Source organism: Capra hircus, chromosome 3, assembly GCF_001704415.2.
Source record: "Capra hircus breed San Clemente chromosome 3, ASM170441v1, whole genome shotgun sequence".
NCBI lineage: Eukaryota > Metazoa > Chordata > Mammalia > Artiodactyla > Bovidae > Capra > Capra hircus.
The window spans coordinates 85023752-85046368 of record NC_030810.1 but is presented as its reverse complement, the minus strand read 5'-3'; the positions used below and the strand labels follow the sequence as shown (position 1 = coordinate 85046368).

The 22617-nt window shown below is 39.6% G+C and overlaps 1 protein-coding gene across 1 annotated transcript in view; it reads left to right on the top strand.

Annotated features, from left to right (window-relative positions):
- The window catches only part of VAV3 (vav guanine nucleotide exchange factor 3), a 429462-nt gene that overhangs the window by 187482 nt on the left and 219363 nt on the right, over positions 1–22617 (top strand). The window contains exons 3-8 of the mRNA XM_005678013.3: positions 5078–5136; positions 8069–8134; positions 13459–13567; positions 16430–16522; positions 19072–19140; positions 21988–22091. Of these exons, the coding sequence (XP_005678070.1) occupies positions 5078–5136; positions 8069–8134; positions 13459–13567; positions 16430–16522; positions 19072–19140; positions 21988–22091 (500 nt within the window). The remainder of the gene's footprint in view (positions 1–5077; positions 5137–8068; positions 8135–13458; positions 13568–16429; positions 16523–19071; positions 19141–21987; positions 22092–22617) is intronic.

Sequence of the window (22617 nt, the reverse complement as noted above, 5' to 3'; positions counted from 1 at the left end):
GCTTTTAAACTGACTAGGGGATGGATGGAAAAAATAAAGAGCTCAAGCTAGATGAAAATTATCATTAGGGGGGAATTTTGATGGGGGAGTGCCACTGTGTATGTTGTCTCTAGGTTTGAGGAGATAAGCAACTCTTTCTCATACTTAATATTTCATTTTCATAATGGACCTCTTCTTCAATAATTCATTCATTCGTCACTTGTGGCAGGCTAATCTCTTTACATATCTTTACACATATTATCCCTAATCCTCACAACAGTTTTGCAAGGTAAGTATTAGTCATTCGTTTCAGTAACAAATATTTGTGTGTTAAGTGGTTGTAGGAACCTGGCTGTGAGCTCAGTGATGGGAATAGAACAGTGAAGAAGCAACTTCCTTGCCCTTAAGGTATTCTCCATTGTTGGATGGGAAAGACAGACCAATGAACAGGTCATTAGAATGCCTTGTTATGTTCTTTTTAAAAAATATTTATTTGGGTCTTAGTTATGGGGTGTGGGCTCAGTAGTTGTGGTGCTTGGGCTTAGTAGTTGTGGTGCTCAGGCTCAGTAGTTGTGGTGCACAGGCTTAGTTGTTCCAAGCATGTGGGATGTCCTGAAATAGGGATGTGATCTGCGTCCCCTGCATTGCAAGGCAGGTTCTTAACTGCTGGATCACCAGGGAAGTCTCTGCCTTGTTATATTCTTACACACTCTTCAGGTGTGATGTGAATTTTTGCAAATTTTTTGAAGAGTGGTGGTTATACCTTAGTCTGTCCCATCTTGGAATCCTTTCTATAGAAATACCTGCACACTATTGGAAAGGTATTTGGCAAGAATGCTAATGGCAGCATTGCTTTAGCAAAATGAAAAAACTCACCAGCAAGGGAATGGTTAAGTCATCATGTTCTATCACATTGGAATGTGGTACAACATTCAAATGAATAAAGAAGATCTGTATGTGTTGATATCACTATCTGTGATATTTTGTTAAATGACAAAAGCATATTTGTAGAAAAATCTGTATAATAGAAACACATTAGCTAAAATAATGATCATTAAAAAAAAATCCTTCAAGAGTCACACCAGATTCTTACCTCGGGTTTCCTTTAGGCAGAAAGTGAGAGAGCTGTGTGTGTGTGTATGGGTGGCGGGGGAGTGCAACTTTTATGCATTTCTATAATATTTCGTCTGACAAGATAAATATGAGTCCTTCTGAAATATTTTAAATAGTAGATAAATTTTTAAACAAGGTGGTAGGTGCTAGGGCAGAGTGATGTCCAGGGTCATGTGGGGACACAAAGAACCCATTCTGGAGCAGGGAGATGGTCAGAGAAGGCTCTGGGTGGGAATCAGCCAGGCTGAGTTCAGGATGAACATACTCAGGTGTTTGGAGAGAACAGAGAACAAGAACTTCCTGCTCAGGAGTATCCTGGAGCTTGCGGGTGGGCAGTGGTGGAGCCGGCCCCTCCACACTGTAGCAGCCAGTCCAGATGGTCCTGGGTGCTTCCTCCTCCTTCAGCTTCCCCAGTGCCTCGGCCTCTGTTTCTAAATAGGTCACCGTTTCTGCCTCTTCTCTAGCTCCCCTGCTGCTGTCTTAGCTGAGGCCTCCTATTTCTTACCTGGATGATTGAGAACCCTCCTCTTTGTGGATCTCCTGGCCCCTGTCTCTGCCCACTGTCCTCCTACTCCAGTCTGACCTTCACATTGCTGCGTGACCTGCTAAAGATGCAGTTTTGACCTGCTTTCTTCCTTAAACTTGTCCAATGATCCTTCATGGACTTTGGAATCTAGCTCACCCTTGTAAAGCATACACACAGAAGCCCTGCCCACCTCTCCCACCTTCCTCACATGTCACTCTTATTCCTATTGTCTGGAATTTTTTTTATTTTCTTAATAAATGCTACTGTTCTTATCAAACAAAGGATGGATGTAGGTAGGGAAAGAAAATCCATGATGTGGATTTAGTAGTTGGTTGTCAGCCTATTAACCTGCAGATATTCTAACTTGTTACACTTCCTTTCTGAGAATTAATGTCTGTATGTCACACTATTTGAGGCAACAATTTAGAAATTAAGACATTTCAAGGCCAATTTCAAGGTCAGTCTTCTTACTGCCCTAGGGGGTATTTCCTTTTGTAAATATACTTGGATGGATGTTTTTAACAGCAGGTCATTCTCCACATGGACGGCTTGGGGATTTGGCATTAATTTGTGTACTTGTCTATTCCAAATCCGGATACACCCCACCTTTATAGAATACACACTGTTCTAAAAACACTACAGTGACCAATCATTATTTGCTTTGACTAAACTTAGAGTTGGTGGATGGACCTGATGTATAACGATAGACACAAAACTGCGTGATAGTCCTCTGAGAGTCACTTTAAGACATGATACATATTATCCTTCTGTCTCGTCTACAGATATTATATCTTTGTTATTTTTCTATCCTTGAATGACAATAAGTAGTCCTTCTAAGTAAATAACAAGAACTGGTTTCAGCTTGTTAATTTTCAGAAATGTTTATGCTTACATTCAACGCCTCTGTGAAATGATAGACTATCGTTTGGCTCCCTCTGGTGGACAATTGTATGAAAAAATCAAATTACATATAGTTTTGTGGGAAGGGAACAGGCTGTAAATTTGGTGTTTTACCATTTGCATTAAAATAAATAACAGAAGTAGTAGAACACGTAGCTATACCAATGCTGTTGCTATTTCTCTTATTATTGAGTAGTGATACTGCTGTGAAAAAAATAAATTTGAAGCTGACTTCACCCCATAACTTTAGAACAGTACTACATTAGGATAAGGCTCATGCTAAAATTCACCAATGTAGTTAATTCATGAGTCTCAATATTACTTCACAGATTATCCTGGAATTCTCCAACCGCTAGCCTTTTCCCTAAATAATACATATTTTTGGAAATTTAGCCAATGACTATTTTTATCATGAAATCTGTTTATTCTGATAAATTTATTATTTGTTTACAGTCTTCTGAATTTATAGACGCACTGAAGATGCTTTATCTTTATTCTGGAATATTTACTATGGATATCAAGTGTTACCTAGGTGTTTTACTTTTATATTTGTTTGTGCTTCAGCAGTTAAAGCAGGAAGAAACTGCATAAAAGGTTTTGATTAAATTTCGTGTGTATATAATACGTTTATTTTGTGTTTTATTAACAGTTCACATTTATTGTGTCACGTGTTTGATAGGCATTGTCTCATTTAATTTTCAGTAATTCTGTGAGACGGGTTGTTATTATCCACGTGATAAAGGCGGGTGCCTAAACCCTGCAGGTGTTCTCAGCTCACAGTTTGTAACCACAGCAACATTCTGCCTCCTGAAGTAGCTGTTACGGAAGTGTATATGTGGCTAATACCCTTATGAATAGCCTAGTACTGGAAACTTCACATTTCCATCTTTGAACTGAAGAATTCAAAGATTACCTCAACCCAGAGATACATTTTTACCTTTTCTCCTTCTTTTTTTCCCCTCATTGTGAACAGACTGTGTAGTAGAACCTCTTCCCATTTTGTTTAGAGAGTTAAGACAATTTATGATCTTTTCATTTCTGTTTAAATTTAAACATAAATGTAAAATAATTTATGTTTTCTCTGTGGTTTCATGAGAGAAATACATTTTAGCTCACTGACTTCCTCACTAAGTCTTTGAAAGAGATGCTGTTAGGTACAAACGTGGGAAGGAAGGTAAAATTTCTAGGTGCTAATGCTAAAGCTCTGTCAGAGCACACAGAGGGTGCTGAAGATATTTATAAAGAATTTTTGAAACAGATACAGATAATTAAGGTAATGTAGGAAAATCTTTTTCTAGAATTAGAATAAGATAATTTTCTTAAAGTTGACATTTGTAAGAATCAGTTCAGTTCAGTTCAGTCGCTCAGTTGTGTCCGACACTTTGCGACTCCATGAATTGCAGCACCCAGGCCTCCCTGTCCATCACCAACTCCCGGGGTTCATTCAGACTCACGTGCATCGAGTCGGTGATACCATCCAGCCATCTCATCCTCTGCGTCCCCTTCTCCTCCTGCCCCCAATCCCTCCCAGCATCAGAGTCTTTTCCAATGAGTCAACTCTTTGCAAGAGGTGGCCAAAGTACTGGAGTTTCAGCTTTAGCATCATTCCTTCCAAAGAACACCCAGGACCGATCTCCTTAAGAATGGACTGGTTGGATTAAAGTTGGCATTTGTAAGAATAGCCACCCTATAAATACTTTACATGCATTATCTTTTTAATTCTTAAGGTAAGGATTATTAATAATCTAAATTATTATAAGCAGTATCCAGATGAGAAAATGGAAACCCAAAGAATTTAACTAGTTTGTGTAAGGATATATGGCCAATAAACGGTGAAGTCAGGATTAGCACTCACACTGTCTGGCTTGAGAGCCTACCCTGTGAATTACCGTGCTACACAGCAGTGCTGTTCAATAGAACTTTCTGTCATAAGTGTTTCATGTCTGTATCATCCAGTGCAGTAGCCACTAGGCACGTGGGCTACTGAGCACTTGCAGTGTAGCTAGTCCAACTAAGGAATTTGATTTTTTGTTTTTAAAATGTGAATTCATTTACATTTAAACAGCCTCTCTGTGTCTTGGAGAAGGAAATGGCAGCCCACTCCAGTATTCTTGCCTGGAGAATCCCATGGACGGAGGAGCTTGGTGGGCTACAGTCCACGGGTCACAAAGAGTCGGACACGACTGAGCGACTTTACTTCCGTGTCTAGTGGCTACTGTTTTGGACAGTGCAAGAGTGTACAGGGTCTTTCAGATCATATAGAAGTGGAAATATGAGGCCTTTAGGACTCACTTGCCTAACTCCTTGCTTTTACTGGTCAAGAAATGGCAAACCAGATGGTTAGTCGTTTGCTTAGCATCATGAAGTTAAAGCAAGGGACGAAATTACAACCTGAATGTTTATACTTCTCAGTTATAGCTCTTCCCAGTCTGCATTTTGTGTGGTATCTACAAATTTACATTTCTGCTGCTGTTGTTAATATTAGCTAGTAAAACTAGTTTTTGAAAATAATTTGTTTTATGAAATGCATGTCTTATAAACCCTGTCCTCTTTTCTCAGGTAATAGAAACATTATCGCGACTTTCTCGCACACCTATAGCGTTGGCCACAGGAATCAGGTAAGCTGCTTTCTCTGTGGTTCGCGTGTCCTGTTCAGTTCAGTGAAGTGACTGTTTATCAAATAGTTACTGTTTGTAAAGCACTTTGCACACAGGGACTGCATCTCATTCACTCAGAATACCTAGTATATAAGTACTCAATAGACATTTGAAATTTGTTGAGCAAGTAAGAACTTATTCATAGAGTTGAATAAAGCACCTTGGCTAAATATTGTTCTCAATTTACTGGTGACAATCACTGATACGTTTATTTATTTTTTTAACTGTCTCTAACATTTCTGTACAGGTGATTCATTAAGACAAATGCTTAATTAAACAAATATTTTAAAAGATGTTGTAGTACATTTATATCCTATAAGCCATAAGAAGGAGTCACAACTTTCAGGCATTTTAAGAATTAATCAGACAACCAAAATGATATATGTGCAAGGAGATATACTGAAGGTTTGGTACCAAATGAAATCTTGGAATTATAGTTGACCCTTGAATAGTGTGGGCATTAGGGGCACCCACTGTCCACACATTTGAAAATTTGAGTACAACTTACAGTTAATACTTGGCATCCTCTGTTCCTCTGCATCAGGGGTTTCAACCAACTGTGGATTATATAGTATGTACTACTGAAAAAAGTCAGTTTATAAGTGGATCTGTGCAGGTCAGACCCTCTTGTTCAAAGGTCAACTGTAAATTGGATTAATTCTACTTTTTCCATGCAGTGAAATATTATGCAGTCAATAAGTATGGAAATGGAGATACAGATGTTGTGTTGGGCCTTTTCTATTTAAAATACAGCATATTCAAGTGAGTTCAGGTAGAAAGTTGTATTGTTAATGATGTTAGAAATAACAGAAAAGCAGTTTCAGCAGTCACACAGCCAGGCCACATGGAAGTGGAATGGATCTCATTTCTCATGCGATTTCCTCAGGAGTCTATAATTGTCTCTAGCTGTTACAGGGCTCTGTGAACCTCTGACTCGTCTTCTGTTCTTTCAATTTTCTGTTCACGTTCAGTTTCTAACAGAGGGGATACAGTCATGTCTACAGGGTTAATCAGCTGTGGCTGGGCAGCCCAGTCCTTGGGTACAAAGCATAGTGACCTTGGGGAGAATGCCCCGCAGACCCTTTCTCAGAAACAGACCATGAATTTGACAGCTTTCTACAGAGGGAGTCTGTAGGTTGGAGAAATGTTGCATACCCTGTCATTTCCTCTTCAATTTATGATTTATCTTTCCATGTCAGCATATATTTTGTTATATGCAAGCAGAAGATTTTGAAATAGCATGTTTTTATCTTTATGTGTTAATTAACCATATTTATATAGCATATTCAAAAGCAGAGACATTACTTTGCCAACAAAGGTCCATCTAGTCAAGGCTATGGTTTTTCCAGTGGTCATGTATGGATGTGAGAGTTGGACTGTGAAGAAAGCTGAGTGCCGAAGAATTGATGCTTTTGAATTGTGGTGTTGGAGAAGACTTGAGAGTCCCTTGGACTGCAAGGAGATCCAACCAGTCCATTCTAAAGGAGATCAGTCCTGGGTGTTCATTGGAAGGAGTGATGCTAAAGCTGAAACTCCAGTACTTTGGCCACCTCATGCAAAGGGTTGACTCATTGGAAAAGACTGTGATGCTGGGAGGGATTGGGGCAGGAGGAGAAGGGGACGACAGAGGATGAAATGGCTGGATGGCATCACCGACTTGATGGACGTGAGTTTGAGTGAACTCTGGGAGTTGATGATGGACAGGGAGGCCTGGGTGCTGCAGTTCATGGGGTCACAAAGAGTTGGACACGACTGAGCGACTGAACTGAACTGAACTGAACTGATATGGTTGATTCTGAAAGGATACATAGCAGTTTTTCTTTTTTTCCTTTTTAATTACTCTTATTTATAATTTCAGTTTTTACTACAATGGACTTGTATATAAGAATATAATAAAATGTGTCAAGATATTTATTTTAAAAAAGGGTTTTGAAACTGGCATTTCTCACACATTTTAATTTATTTGAAAAATGTATGTTCCTTAAATGTCTTAAGTATTAAGTTAATCTGTAAACCAATGTGAAATATTTTCTCTATACTAAATATAATTATTTAGTGCTTATTTGTTATTTTGATGGGTCCTCTTGTTTTTATGAAACATATGACATGCTGGCTGTATGTAAAGAAAGCGTAAAACTTTTGGCACCATAGTATAATCACTGTGATTTTGTTAGATGTAAATTTAGGGCATTATGTTGTTGTTCTGAACAAAGATCAAAGCGTGAGACAAACAGGGGAGTCAATGGCTAGGAACAGGGCATAAATTAAAGTGATTTTCTTTGACCGGGGGACAAAGAAAACACCATACTCTCCCTGAGGCCTGTTTGACTCATTTGTCCAATAGATGAAATTACAAAAATATGACTTACATAGTTTATGGTCTGAGTAGAAAAGTATATCAGAGTCAGTGATCATGTATAGAGGACATGACATTTTTTACTTCTGATTTTTTTACTGATACTAGTAAACTGAGTCATGCTTGGAGGATTGTTACCAAATTATTTGTCAGATCAGATTCTCCAAGTGCAAAGAGACAGTGTGGAAGATAAGGGCCCACTCTGAACTGGGAAGCTGCAGCGGGCAGTGAGGCGAGCCTGCAAGTGTGTGGCTGGTGGGAAATGGTGAGCACCTTAGCACGTCTGCAATCACTCGCATGACCGTAGTGACCAGCAGTGATTGCTGCAGGGGTTTTGGGGTAGCAGGTGCCACAGCCTTCCTGGGGGACCCTGACATAGCCACAGGGTCCCACACTTTGGGAGAAACCCCCAATGTCATGTGAAACATGGTGACTGACCTGACCACTTTGGGTGCAGCTGGACTTGAGTGTTTAGTGAGTGGTAAATGTCAAGCCTCCTTGTTGCTCATTCACTCATTTTTCTTCCCTCTCTCCTAGGCCCTTCCCGACAGAAGAAAGCATTAATGATGATGACATCTACAAAGGCCTGCCTGATTTAATAGAGTATGTTGAGCATTTCCAGCAAAATTTCCGCAAAATTAACACCAGTGCCAATTTTTGCATCCTTTGTGAATTGTAACAATATGTGTTCAAGTAGCTATCTAAAGGGGAAACCGTGGCTTAATGATTAAGACATGTAAGAATTAACCTCAAACTCCTGATGGAAATGTTCACAAGAAAATGTACTTCAAGTGGCTTTTAATTCCTGTTGTGTATCTTTCATTGTGTGAGTCTCTATGGAGAGTAAAGAAACAGACGGTGGTGAAGTTAACATTTGGAAGTTTCTCAAAAGCATTGTAGAGGTAGTAGACGAACCTGGAATCAGGAAAATAAGAAACAATCAGAGAGAGAAGTAGCATCTACCATCAGACTTGTAGGACAGATGATGCTTGCTCTGCAAGTTCAAGGGCAGATGAGATTAGTGTGCGAGGGCGTTATTCAGGGATGTTTCATCAGATGGTGTTGATTCTGAACAGAGAATCCTTTTGGGCCATATTATTAAATAGTCAGGAGAGGCTAAAGGTCTTTGCAGCTGATTATCTCCTGCTGATTGAGTGACTTGTGCAGATTACAAATAAATATAAAATGTGATCCTCACCCCTCAGGGAACTGATGCCAAAGATCAGGTATGTTTGCAGAGAATTGTAATAAGACGTAGATTCTGCTCCAGGAGAGATTCAGGTCCTATGGAAATTCATCCACTTATCCATCCTGATAACTCCAGCTCGAGGAGCTTGTTCTTACTGTAGGACTTTTACACTTGCTGTGCCTTCTGCCCTTGTGGCTGACCCCTCACCATTCAAGTTTTCACTCGGATGGCCCTCCCAGCAAAGCCTTCCTGACTACCCTACCCAAAATTGTCACCCCACTTCCCTTGCCCTGTGTTTTTATGGTTCTCGCCTCTGCCTGAGGTAGTCTCGGTTTGCTTCACGGACTGTCTGTCCTCATCAGAGCACCGACTTCACGAGATCAGGGGCTTTACCTTGTTCTTGGCTATTTTCCTAGCACTTCAAACAGTGTCTGGTATCTAGTAGGCTCTCAGTAAACATCAGTTTTCTGAATAAATAGGCCAAAGCTGCACTGAGCATCCACCTCTTCCAGGCATGATATTTCAGGCTTGAGCTGTCCATCAGGAAGCATCTATCAGTTCCTAGAAGCCTGTGCTAACCGTGTTTCCACACACTCTTCCATGTAACACCACCTTATGAAGTTGTTACTAGTATCACCAAAGTTTACAAATGAGAAAAAATGAGTCTTGAAAAACTAAGTAACTTGCTAAAGATCGTATTGCTAGTAAATAGTAGTCTTTGGGTTTGAACCCATGCAATTCTTATTCTGGCTCACTGCGTTGACTCCCACAAGCACCCTGCATTGCTCCTCCAAGAATGTTCAGCTGGAGAGCTCTGTGATAGGAGCCACAGGGCCAGCCAGCAGCTCTCCTGGAGTAGGCTGCATGTGGATGGGCCACAAAGTCTAGTATTTCAAATGTCCATCAAGAATGGTTTCTTATTGGGCCTTCCCTGGCAGTGCAGTGGTTAAGATTCTGTGCTACCATTTCAGGGGGTCTGGGTTTGATCCCTGGTCAGGAAACTAGATCCCTCATGTTATGCTGCAACTTAGACCTGGAGCAGCCAAAAAAAAAAAAAAAAAAGAAGAAGAAGAAGAAGGATTTCTTAATTCTATTTAAAATCTCCTAGAATTTACTAATCTTCAGCAAAGTCATTACTGAGTGTCTCATTGAATTGGCTATAGTCTTCATCAAGTGACTATAAAATTACTGGTAATATAATTAAATTCTTTGTAGTCTTAAAAAGAATATTATTATTTCCAGTGCTATGATGACATTTTTTAACCTCTAGCATTTGTCACTTATACTTACTCATTCCTATAATCTTGCTCATCTTGTTCTGTTGATGTCAGAATTAGTCTGTAAGGATGCAAGTTTAGAGAAAACCTAGGTCCCCAACCTGGCTGCCCTTGGAGATGCAGTCAGCTTCCCCTCTCCACCTGGAGCTGGAGGTCTGAATGTCATGTGTTTCCTGCAGCTGCTTGCATTTGAGTTTGCCGTGAGGTCTTGATCTTCAGTCTTGGCTTTGTGATGAGCTCTGTGGCTTCACATACTTCACTGTCACCACTGGGGGTGAATCTCCTGAAGGGAGGCCCCTGGAACAAACAGTGGTCTGCTCTGCTCTGCACTGCAGGGGGAAACACTCCCTCCTGATGTGGAGAGAAGCTGACACAGGATGGCATGGGGAGCATGTGAGATGGCTAAACTGTACCCTGTCCTTGCTCCTCCAGCCTTCATGACCGGAGTGTCAGATGTAACCATATACAGATGGCCTGGACACAGGAAAGCTAATATAGAGATGATTGTTGATCTGTTGGCCATTTGAAAAATCATAGCTCCTTCCTTCATCGCCCCTCTTCATTTTATGCAAATCAGAAATTATTGAACCAAACTGTTATCAAGAAACAGTTTTACTATGGGATTGAATAACAGAACCCAAGCTGTTCCAACCCAGTCGCGATGTGTGTGGGTGCGTGTGTCCCTCCTGCAGTTCTTAGAGGAAAATCTGTGTGGGTTTATACATATATGCCTCCGCTCTCATGGGAAATAGTCAATAGCAAGAATTAGGCAAGATGATGTCATTTTTTGTTTGTTTGCTGTTTGTGTTGTTGTTGTTGTTTGGTGGGGGGTGAGTTGGGGGGTCTGAGGCAGGAAATGGATTTCACAGCCTGTCTTCCTTCTGAACAGGATCCCCTTTGATATAGAACCTGTTGCTTTGTCTTGTTTTGAAATCTCAGTTCCTTCATGACCTCATCAAACCTTCTTATCCTTTGATGGGTTATGGAAAGTGCTCAAACCAGTTGAACTGCCCCACTGTTCTCAGAGGAGGCTGCCTGCCTAAGCCCCTCAGTATGGAAATTCTGGAACTGCCAATATGACTCACCATCTCCCTAGTTTTCCAGAGTAGAAAGCTGAGAAGTATCCTTCACCCCTTCCTCCCTCTCCCTAATCCAGATTGGTCCCCAAGTCTGCTTGGTTGTACATCACACAGTCTCTATGTTTCTTTCCTTACCTGCCTTTACCCTAGTTATGGTGCTCGTTACCTCCCACCCCATCGCTCTGTCTGACTTCTTCACTCTCCACACGACCCCTCTATAACCCCACTATGGTCCCTAGTTGCCCAGGTAAGGTTCAGCTCACAGAGGACAAGGCTCTTCTCAAATTGGTTCAGCCCTTCTTCTCTGGATCTCCCCTCACTCACCTGGACGGGACTCCACCCTTCACATTGCCAGGCTCTGCACACCTGCCTGCCTTCACACAGCTTGGCGTCCTTTGTCTGAATACTCATCCCATCTTCTCATTCAGTGTGTCATCCCTGAGGGCAGCAACTGTGTCTGCCCCATCTGCAGCTATATCTCCTGGAACATGGTATTTATTCCCCAAATACACGTTGACTAAATAAATACACTGCCGATGCAGTTCGGATGTAATATCTTCTGTGAAGCCTTCCCTGACTTCCTTAGTCAGAGTATCGCTTACTCTTTCCTCTGCATCATAGAATTCTGTGTTTCTGTGCTGTTTTCCACATTAGACTATGAGAGAGCAGATCTAGGCATTCTTCTGGATCTGGCAATCAGTATGTTCTTAGTAAAAATCAGGTAGGTGGGTAGACAGGAGGACAAGTCATCTGGGAATGAGTTTTCTCAGAGCAGAGTTCTCTGTAACTTCTCTTACCACTAGATTCCTCTCCCTTAAGGCACCTTTCTTTCTTCTGGGTATTTGACAGTTCCTTTCTGTCAAATGCCTCCAAATAACTCTTCCTGACAAACATAGACAACCTTGTGATTGCCCCCTACTTTGAAAAATGCTCCAAGTTGCAGAGTGACATTTATACTTACAATGTTTTTATTTTTGTACATATCAATTTATAATGTTCTATCTGCACAGGCCCAAGAGAAATGCTAAGGGCTGGCAGTATTGGAGGAATGGAATTTCTTTTCCGAGAGAGGTTAATGCTTCTTTCTAACACACTTTAATTTATTAATCTCAGTTCTTTGGCATTATTTGTTGGTAGAAGCTATTTATGGAACTCTTCAACAGAAAGGAAAACTCGAGGAGTAATGATAGAATGGGTGATAGGTGGAAGCGACTGTTTTTACTTTGACTGAACAGGTTTACTGTCTCACATGAAGAGTTTAGGGATGATACATCAATCAGTCACTGTGGAAGCATTCATGGAAGCTTTAAAAATAGAGATTATTTCCACTGCTGGTAGACTAGCAGAAAAATTTAAAAGCCTTTTAAAAATGTCTTGTGGCCTTGGGACCTTTTCTTTAAGCAAAATACAAATAAAACAGATAAAAAAGGAATCTGACTCAAAGGGAACCTATGGGTATCCTTTGAGTGGCCTTGAAGGAACATGGTTTGAAAACGATTACACTAGATATTGATGAGTATAATCAACAGAAATGAATGCTTTAAAAAGATTATTTATAACATAGCAACTCCTTCCCAAGTCCTCTGTCTTCTCCATAGTATATCCTTTAATACAGATGATGAAACTGAGACTTTATTTTTGGCCAAGGCATGTGAGATCTTAATTTCCCAGCCAGGAAATGAACCTGGGGCTAGGGTGGTGAAAATGCCTGGTCCTAACCACTGGACCACCAGGGAATTCCCATGAGGCCTTGACATATGAACAGTGGGAGGCAGTGAAATAGAGCAGGAAGAGAGGAGGATAGTTAGATAGCATCACCCACTCAATGGACACGAAGAGCAAATTCTGGGAGGTCGTGGAGGACAGAGGAACCAGGTGTGCTGCAGTCCATGGATCCACAGAGAGTCGGAGACGATTTAGCAACTGAACAACGATAACAATAATAGAGCAGTTAAATCACTCAGAGTGTAAGATAGCCTGAATTTTAAATCCTAGCTTTGCCCTTTGATGAGCTGTGTCATTCTGGGCAAGTCAAAGAATCTTTTGTTCTCTCAAAATCCTTGCCACTATGACTGACCACCTGTTAACAGGTAGACCAACATGCCTACCTGTTAACACAGTAAATGCTGGGCCTGGGCAAATGAGGATAATCCATGCAGAGTGATGTAGTAAAGGCCCAGTGAGTGTTAGGTCATTACCATCACTGTCAGATTCTGTGGTTTGTCATTGTTCTTATCAGGAGGGACAAAACTGGAATGTGAGCCTTTCACTCGTTCCACTCTAGTTGATCCGGATTTTCTACTAAAATCCAGTAAGCTGTTTCTCACTATTGTGTTTACTGCATGATAGAAAATGACATTTGTGTTGTGCCCTTTGTTTCAGTGAAGCCCACGTGGAAGATGAAGAGGGTCTGTACGACTGTGTGTATGGGGAGGATGATGGTGGCGAGGTATATGAGGACCTGATGAAGGCAGAGGAAGCGCCGCAGTCGGTAGGACTTTGGCTTCACTAGGACTTTTTAAGTTACTCTGAGTATTTAATAAGGAAAATGATTACTTGAAGGACTAATTAATATAATAATTATAATGAATGCAATATTTATGCTATAATTAAAATTGTAATAAATACAGTAGTTATAATTAGTTTAACTTCTGCTGGAGTCGCCTTTTGTTTTCTTTTTTTTAATCTTGCTTTTAACTATATAACCATGACTTATTAGTCTGAATCATTTTATTAGGAAAGTGATTATTTGAATGGTTAACTAATATGATAATTATAATTAATAAAATAAAATAATATTCATGTAATAAGTATATTAATTGCAATTGTAATGAAATGATTGTAATTAATATAATAGTTAAAATTATTTAGGTAACTTCTGCTGGTATCATTTTTTTGTTTTCTTTTTTATGTTTTAAAAAGTGTTAGTCGCTCAGTCGTGTCAGACTCTTTGTGACCCCCATGGACTGTAGCCTGTCAGGCTCCTCTGTCCATGGAATTCTCCAGGCAGGAATACTGGAGTGAGTAGCCATTCCCTTCTCCAGGGGATCTTCCTGACCTAGGGATTGAATCCAGGTCTCCCACATTACAGGCAGATGCTTTACCATCAGAGCCATCCCTTTTTATGTATAACTGTATAACCGTGTCGTACTGACACGATGTTGGGCTTCCCAGGTAATGCTAGTGGTAAAGAACCTATCTGCCCAAGCAGTAGACACAGGAGGTATGAGTTCAATCCCTGGGTCCGTAAGATGCCCTGGAGGAGGGCGTGGCAACCCACTCTAGCATTGTTGCCTGGAGAATCCCATGGACAGAGGAGCCTGATAGGCTACAGTCCGTAGAGTTGCGAAGTGTTGAACACAACCGAAGTGCACAAAATGAGACATTGTGCAGTTCAGAACATCCATAGGGAATCTCTGGTCTAATCCTTTCATTTTACTAGTAGAAAAATCAAGTCTGAGAGGTGAAGGGCATGCCACCCAGCTAGATAAAGCAGAGTGGCAGTAGAGCATAATTTCAGGGAATCATAAAATTATACTGTTATGAAAGGAAATCTCTTACAAAGCAGATAAATCTACTTTAAGATTGATGTGGCATAAAATATATGTTAAAGAATATTTCTTCCTATTTGTTAGGAGTTGATATAAGGTATTTTTCTTTCTTTTGTTTCATTATATGTCTCCTAGCATTTTTTTGCTATGTTATAAACTTAATTTCAGATATTACCATAGTCAATATGAGACCACAAAACTATCTGCATGAAAATATGTAAAACATTCAGAATTACTTTGAATTATTTTCTCATCTGTAGTTTGAAATAGAAAAGAAAAAAGTCAGTTGCTTAAACTTTTATTAACATAGTCTTTTTTTTTTTTTTTTACCCAAAAGCCTTTCTTCATGAGCTAGGTGTAGTTTAGGTTTCTTCAGTACTTTGATGAATTCGCTCAGCTCTCTTTGACCGCTTGCATTTAATAAAAGGCTGACAAGTTGTCTGATGCCCAGGTAGGGAGCAGCAGCTTCTGTGGGATGAAAACAGATTGGCTGGCCTGTGTTTGGTAAATGTCATCAATGTGTGCTTTAACCTGCTGTGCCAGCTGACTGGACACCTGTGGCAGCATTTTAAGTGTTTCAGGTGACAAAGTATTGTCTGTGCCCCCTGAAATTGTCAGCTGCTTTGGGCACCAGCAGATTCTTCACTGCCTTTCCCAAGGAACTGTCTTCACTGAGCTGACAGTGCTGGGCTGTCCGTGTGGCCCAGGGTGAGCGGCGATGATGAGAAAATGCATCGGGTACTTCTAGTGCGCTCCTCAGGGTGTTAGGCGCTCCACATGGGTTATCTCATCTACAGATCCTTGGGCTGGCTACTGTGATTTTGTTTTATAGATGAGAAAATCGAGACAGAGAAATTAGGTAACTTCTTCACAATGACAAGCTAAATGACAGTAAAACTGGTCCTTGAACCCAATTCTATCTGATCACCAAACCTTTGACCTTCCTACCATGTTCTTCTGCCTCTAGTCTCAAACACTTAGTAAAAACCAAACATCAAGATGTTAACTCTTGAAAAAATATTTTAAGATTTTTTTACTTACCAAATATTCTTTTATGATTTTTTGCAGTTATTTCTGTAGCACTTGTAAAGTATGCCATACATTAAGAAAATGGTATTAGACCATTCATAATGTTTCCAGATTGAGTTACATTTATAGTAAAATAGATGGTTTGGTTTAAAGAGAGTATACTCAAAGTATATTTTTAATTACTCAAACTTTTACATTTACATTGTTCAAAATTTTTTTTTTAAAAGCAAAGTGTGTTAGTCATTCAGTCGTGTCCAGCTTTTTGTGACACCACGCAGCCCATCAGGTTCCTCTGTCCATATAATTTTCCAGGCAAGAATACTAGAGTGGGTTGCCATGCCCTTCCTTCAGGGGATCTTCCTGACTCAGAGATTGAAGCTGGGTCTTCTGCATTGCAGGCAGGTTCTTTACCATTTGAGCCACCAGGGAAGCCCTTTGAAAGCAAAGATGCTTCACAAATGCAATTCAATGTATCTTTAAGTTATTTGTGTTATTAGAATGGAAGGCCTGGGAATTCCCTGGCGGTCCAGTGGTCAGAATTCCATGCTTCCCCTGCAGGGTGCACGGGTTCCATCCATGGTCAGCGAATTAAGATCCCACAAGCTGTGCAGCATGGCTGAAACAAAACAAAAGAACAAAATCAAACAAAAAAAGAAATCATTATGTTAGAGTGGCGTGCTTAAAAATTAAATAATTTTAATTTCTATCTTCTACTGAAGAGATTAATATATGAATCTGATTAAATAATTTTAATTTGAAAATTCTAATTGTAGAAATGTCCAGAAAATGATATACGAAGTTGCTGCCTAGCAGAAATTAAGCAGACAGAAGAAAAATATACAGAAACACTGGAGTCAATAGAAAAAGTAAGTCATTAGGAATTCTCGATTTTCAAGCACAGTAAGTTACCTACATATGAACTTTCATGTTGTGAACTTTCAAAGATGTTAGTGTATGTGACAGTCCCTATATGCCAGCTGCTGGACTGTACTTTTTGAGGTACTGTACTATAAGATTAAAAATAGTTTTTTTTTTTAATGTGTATATTATTTGTGTGAAAGGTATTATAAACCTATTACAGTAAAGTACTAGGTAGTTGATTGTGTTAGGTGGGTACCTGGGCTAACTGTTGAACTTAAATTGAATTTACTCATGCGCTTTCAGAATGGAACTCATTTGTATGTCAGGGACTTGCTGTACTGCCTTGTATAGTTAATGCATTAGGCTCAATGTTTCTGCAGTGTCTGTATATTCTGATATTCAGTATAATTTTGGATTTAAAGATCTCAAAGCAGAATTATTCATTCCACAATCCCACAACGATTTATTGATTTCTTAGTGTCTGAATGGCCCTAATTTAGGGACTGAGGGTATAGCCATCAACACAACAAAACTCTATAGGTCTCCTGATTCTCATGGGAGGGTTTATAATTTAAGCAACTAAGTATGTCAGGTGGTGATAAGTCCTCTGAAGAAAAAGAAGGCAGAGGAAGGGGATAGTGAGTGATGGGGGAAGCTGGTGTTACCTTTATGTAGAGTGGTAATGGAAAGCCTCTATGGTCAGGTTGCATTTAAGCAGACAGCTGACTGAATTGAGGAGTGAGCCATGTGAATATCCCAGAGTGGACAATCCCTGGGAGAAGGGCCCTCACATGGGACAGTATTTAGTGTACTTCAAGGAACAGCAGCAGGCCAGGAGGCTGAAGCAGACTGAGGGCAGGGGGAGTAGTGAGATTGGAAACCTGGTGAGTGCCCGAGGCACAGGGGGCATATGGGGACACCTGGCTAGAAGCTGAAGTGTTTTGAGTAGCAAAAGTAATGGGATCTAATGTAAGTTTTGAACAGCTCCTTCTGGCTCTTGTCAGACAAGGGTGGAAATTGGGGGAAATGTTAGAAGAATATTACAGTAATAAAGTTGACAGAATGTGATAGTATTGGTAAAGGTGGTAGAGAGTGGTCAGATTCTGAATAAACTTTGAAAGTAGAGTCCAGTGGATTTGATGATGAATTGGGTAAAGGATGTATGGAAAAGAGCAATCAAGTACACTAGGTTTTTAGCATGATGATGGTGACTGAGATGGGAAAGGATAGGTGTATGATCATGAGTCTGCTGGGACCTGCTAAATTTGCAATACCTATTAGCTTCCAACGAGATGTGTTGAGGAAGAAGTTAGATATATGTGTCTGACATTTGGTGGAAAAGTTGAACTGATGTATAAATTGGGTCATTATCATTATGCAATGGTGTTTAAGGCTTTGCCACTAGAGGAAACCGCCAAGGGAATAAATGCTGATAGAGAAGAGGTTTAAGATCACTTCTGGTGACCTCCACATTTGGAGGCTCGGAGAATGAGAACCAGCAGACAGTTTTGCAAGTTAAAAAAAAATAGATGAAGGTGTAAAAGAGTTGTTTAAGACGATGAGAGGGTAAATGTACTGGGATTATATAGTGTGAAGGTTCAGTTGAGTTATGTGATTATTTTTTGAACTAGCTATCAATATAGCTTCTGTTTAACTTCTTAGGTACAGGCACAAAATATGTGGAAAGCTAGATTTAACTGGGTTTTCGTTTTTCCAGAAAAAAAGAGGGAGTAAGGGTATTTGCAGGGCAGTGATTCTGATGATGGCTCATGGAATGTACACTGGGTAAGGGAAGTGAGGATATGAGGGACTGTGGGATGATCAGGGGATGGGCAGACGCAGTGGGTTGGAGAAGTCTTTGGAAGAAGAGCTGTAATTGTAGGAGGGTAGAAGTCAGAGAGTTGCTTGCTTCAAATGAATTCCCTGGAGCATATGCAGTGGTTGGTAATGACAGGGTCTTGGGCTATGACCACAAGAGGAGCTCAGCTAGAATGGGGCACAGATTGTTGCAGTGCAAGGAACCAAGAAGCCAGGCTATTGGAAGGATCATCTATATAGTTACTGAAATGGTCAAAAAGAAAGATGGGGTAGTAATGGACCAGAGAGATGATAGCCAGGAACTAGAATTCTCAAGGAATGAAAGGGAGTGATCCCCAAATTGCATAAACAGATTATTTATCTCAGAGATCTAGAATCTCCACAAAGCATGTGAGGGATATTTTATATTACTCAAATATATCTCCAAAATGTTGCCATTGTTTGCTAATTCAGCCAATGACATTCTCTCTTCTTTTATTTTTCTTTTCTTAATTTTAGAAGCATTTATAGGCCAAAGCTTTTATTTCATATTTTAAATATATTAACCTGTATTTATGTCTTATATCTCTATTCAAGTATTGAATCTTTATGACAGAGAAAATCGTTTCTGCTTTTTTCTTGGTATTCATAAAACTGATTAATTTTCAATAAATATTTATTGCTCCTTGATGAAAAACTGTCATATGGATTAGGATAAGTTGTAATTAATTATTACCCCTCACTTCTCTCCTGGTAGTATTTCATGTCACCATTGAAAAGATTTCTGACAGCAGCAGAATTTGATTCAGTATTCATCAACATTCCTGTAAGTAAAAATCGCTAGTAAAAATGGAGCTACACTTCTATAAAATCTTTATTTACTTAGTGGTTCTCTATTTGAACATTATATTCTCTAAGAAATTTAACCCAATTTTCTGCCTCCTGAGTTCTTATAGTCTTATTTTCTGGAAATAACTGCCATGTCATATTGTCAACCAAAAATCAATCAAAATGTATGCTGAACACGAATGGGTAAGAATCATGTACTTAATTGTTTGTCATGACAAGGTAGCCCCAGTTAATCCCTGGTGTTACAGTCTCTTTGTCTCATGGGAGTTCCCTTCTGCCCCATTCCTTGCTCTCTTGTTCTCCAGCCCCTCCACCCCATCTTACAGACACTGTCCTGGCTTCATCCCTCTCTTCCACTTACTGCCATTCCTACAGTTCCCTGTTCTCTGCTTTTTGGTGTTTTCTGCTTCTGGTTATAACATAATACACTTCCATTTCTGAAATACACTGTTTCCTTCTGATAAAACAATCTGTTTTAATGATAAGATGTGAAGAACTTTTCTTCACATTTATACAATCATTACAAATTTCAGGGTACCTTACAATCCTAAAAGAATATTTACCAAGAAGCCTAGAAGCAAGCCAAGTGCAATACTGTGTACGGTCTTGCTAGGCAAGATTCAACTTCTAAGTCCTCTGGAATTGGCCTTGGTTTTAACATATAACTTTTATATACAATATATAAGCTTTGATGTACAGGCTTGCCTGCATCACCTGTGAGGTCCCTAGTATTTTGATTCCTTTATATTTAGTGTTGCTGTGCATGAAGTGATGAACTGTGGCATGTTGTCCTTGTCCCTGATTATGGCCACATGAAGGCATTCTTATTGATTTGTAGCATAGAAGGAAGAAAAAGCTCACGAATATCAAATGAATGTTTAGCATAAAATGAGCCACACAGGAGATTCCTTAAAAAACTGGAAATAGAACTGCCATATGACCCAGCAATCCCACTGCTGGGCATACACACTGAGGAAACCAGAATTGAAAGAGCCACATGTACCCTGATGTTCATCGCAGCACTGTTTACAATAGCCAGGACATGGAAGCAACCTAGATGTCCATCAGCAGATGAATGGATAAGAAAGCTGTGGTACATATACACAATGGAATATTACTCAGCCATTAAAAAGAATACATTTGAATCAGTTCTGATGGGGTGGATGAAACTGGAGCCTGTTATACAGAGTGAAGTAAGCCAGAAAGAAAAACAGCAATACAGTATACTAACACATATATATGGAATTTAGAAAAATGGTAACGATAACCCTACATGCGAGACAGCAAAAGAGACACAGATATAAAGAACAGTCTTTTGGACTCTGTGGGAGAAGGCAAGGGTGGGATGATCTGAGAGAATAGCACTGAACCATGTATATTATCATATGTGAAACAGATCACCAGTCCAGGTTCGATGCATGAGCCAGGGTGCTCAGGGCTGGTGCATGGGGATGGGGAGGGAAGTGGGAGGGGGTTTAGAATGGGGAACACATGTACACCCATGGCAGATTCATGTCAATGTATGGCAACACCAATAAGTATTGTATAGTAATTAGCCTCCAACTAAAATAAATAAATATAAAAAAAAGAAAACAGATAAGCAACAAGGACCTACTGTATAGCACAGAGAACTATATTCAATATTTTGGGATAATCTGTAAGCGAAAAGAATCTGAAAAAGAATATATATATATATATATAAAAACTGAATCACTGTGCTATATACCTAAAACTGTGCTATATACCTAAAACTGTGCTATATACTAACACAACATTGTAAATCAACTATACTTCAATAAAAAATAAATTAACAACAAAAAAAAAACAAGCCACACATTCCAGGAAGATAAGCACCAAACCAGTTATATACGGTCACCGTAACTTAGGGCCTGTTTGACAGTCCTTACTCTAATGGCCTTTCAATGCTCCTCAAAAAAGTGATAGAAGAAAAAATAGTGATGGGGCCAACATACTTGTGCTGTACTTACACCTACTGAGGAAAAGGATGCTCTGCAGTCAATGCATGCTGCAAGGTACATGGGAAGGGGTAGTGGGAGAATGGACACTTCGACTTGAACCTCGTCGTTTCCCAGCTGTGGTATGTATTTTACCGTCTGACTGAGAATGACTTGCTTATCAGGAAAAATGTGAAATTCTTGAGTTTTGAGTTGCCCTATTAAATGGCCTACTACAGTTTATTTGGTGCTTATTTATGCCATTAGTTGTCTGGTTTCAAGTAATTTAGTCTGATGATTGTTAGCTTAGCTCCAGGACACCACTAATTGACCCGAGCACAAATCTACATTTTCATGTCCCAAGGACATGAATCGTTACTTTATCCTGTCAATAAAACATTAAGCATTTGGATAGTTTTGTTTAAAAATTTAAAGTGATTATAAAATGAAAATGAACTGTACATATTTTAATACAAGGAATAAATTACCCTTTAATAACTAGTGAGATAATTTCTCTTTCCACAGGATACTGACATTTTGAGTCAGATCTGAAGTGGCTATTTCCCATGTACGTGGCCTCTCCCTTCTCTCCCTTTCTCCCACCCTTCCCCTCTCCTCCCCTCCTCCCCTCCTTTCCGTTCCCCTTCCCCTTCTCTTTTCTTCCTCTTCCCTCTTTCCCCTCCCCTTTCTTCCTCTCCTCCTCTTCCTCTTTTGACTGATGGGAGCAGGTTTATATATTGAGGGCATTCAGCATATCCTTGAATGGCAAGTCTGGCAACAATAGGGATGCTGGGCTCCAGGTGATGGTTTTTTTTTTTTTTTTTTGATTCTGATTCCTAATTTCTCTTGCCGTTGTTTTCTTTTCTAAGGAACTTGTGAAAGTTCATCGGAACCTAATGCAAGAGATTCATGATTCCATTGTGAATAAAAATGACCAGAACTTGTATCAAGTTTTCATTAACTACAAGGAAAGGTAACTTTTGGGTTTTAAACTTCGTGGCTATTAGTTTGTGATTACAGTGAGGGTTAGTATTAAAATTTCTCATAAATAGCTGTAAATATGGTTCATTAAGATACTACCTGCGAAGTAATTAGAACATGGGACAGTTAATCTCAGGGTGGTGGTTGAGCTCTCTCTATATATATACCAGGAAAAAAGAAAAAGAAAAAAAGAGTTCAAGTTTTGCACTGAAAACCAGACAGTGTAGGTTCTTGTACAGACCTATCACTCTTGAGTCCTGTACATAGACTTCAGGAGGTCATCCTAAATCTCTGAGCCTCCTTTTCTATGTCCGTAAATGTTAAGGGTACATTAGTTGGTACTTACTGCTTTTTCCTACTAAAATAGCTTATAATTCTCTACTTTGGAGTATTAGATTCACAGGCAAAGTCAATTTCTCTTTTGGAGTTTGAAAAAAATCTTCTGAACAATTCGCATGAATTAGAAGTACCAAGGACTTTTGCTTAAAATATAGCACTGTCTTTTTAAATCAATCCCT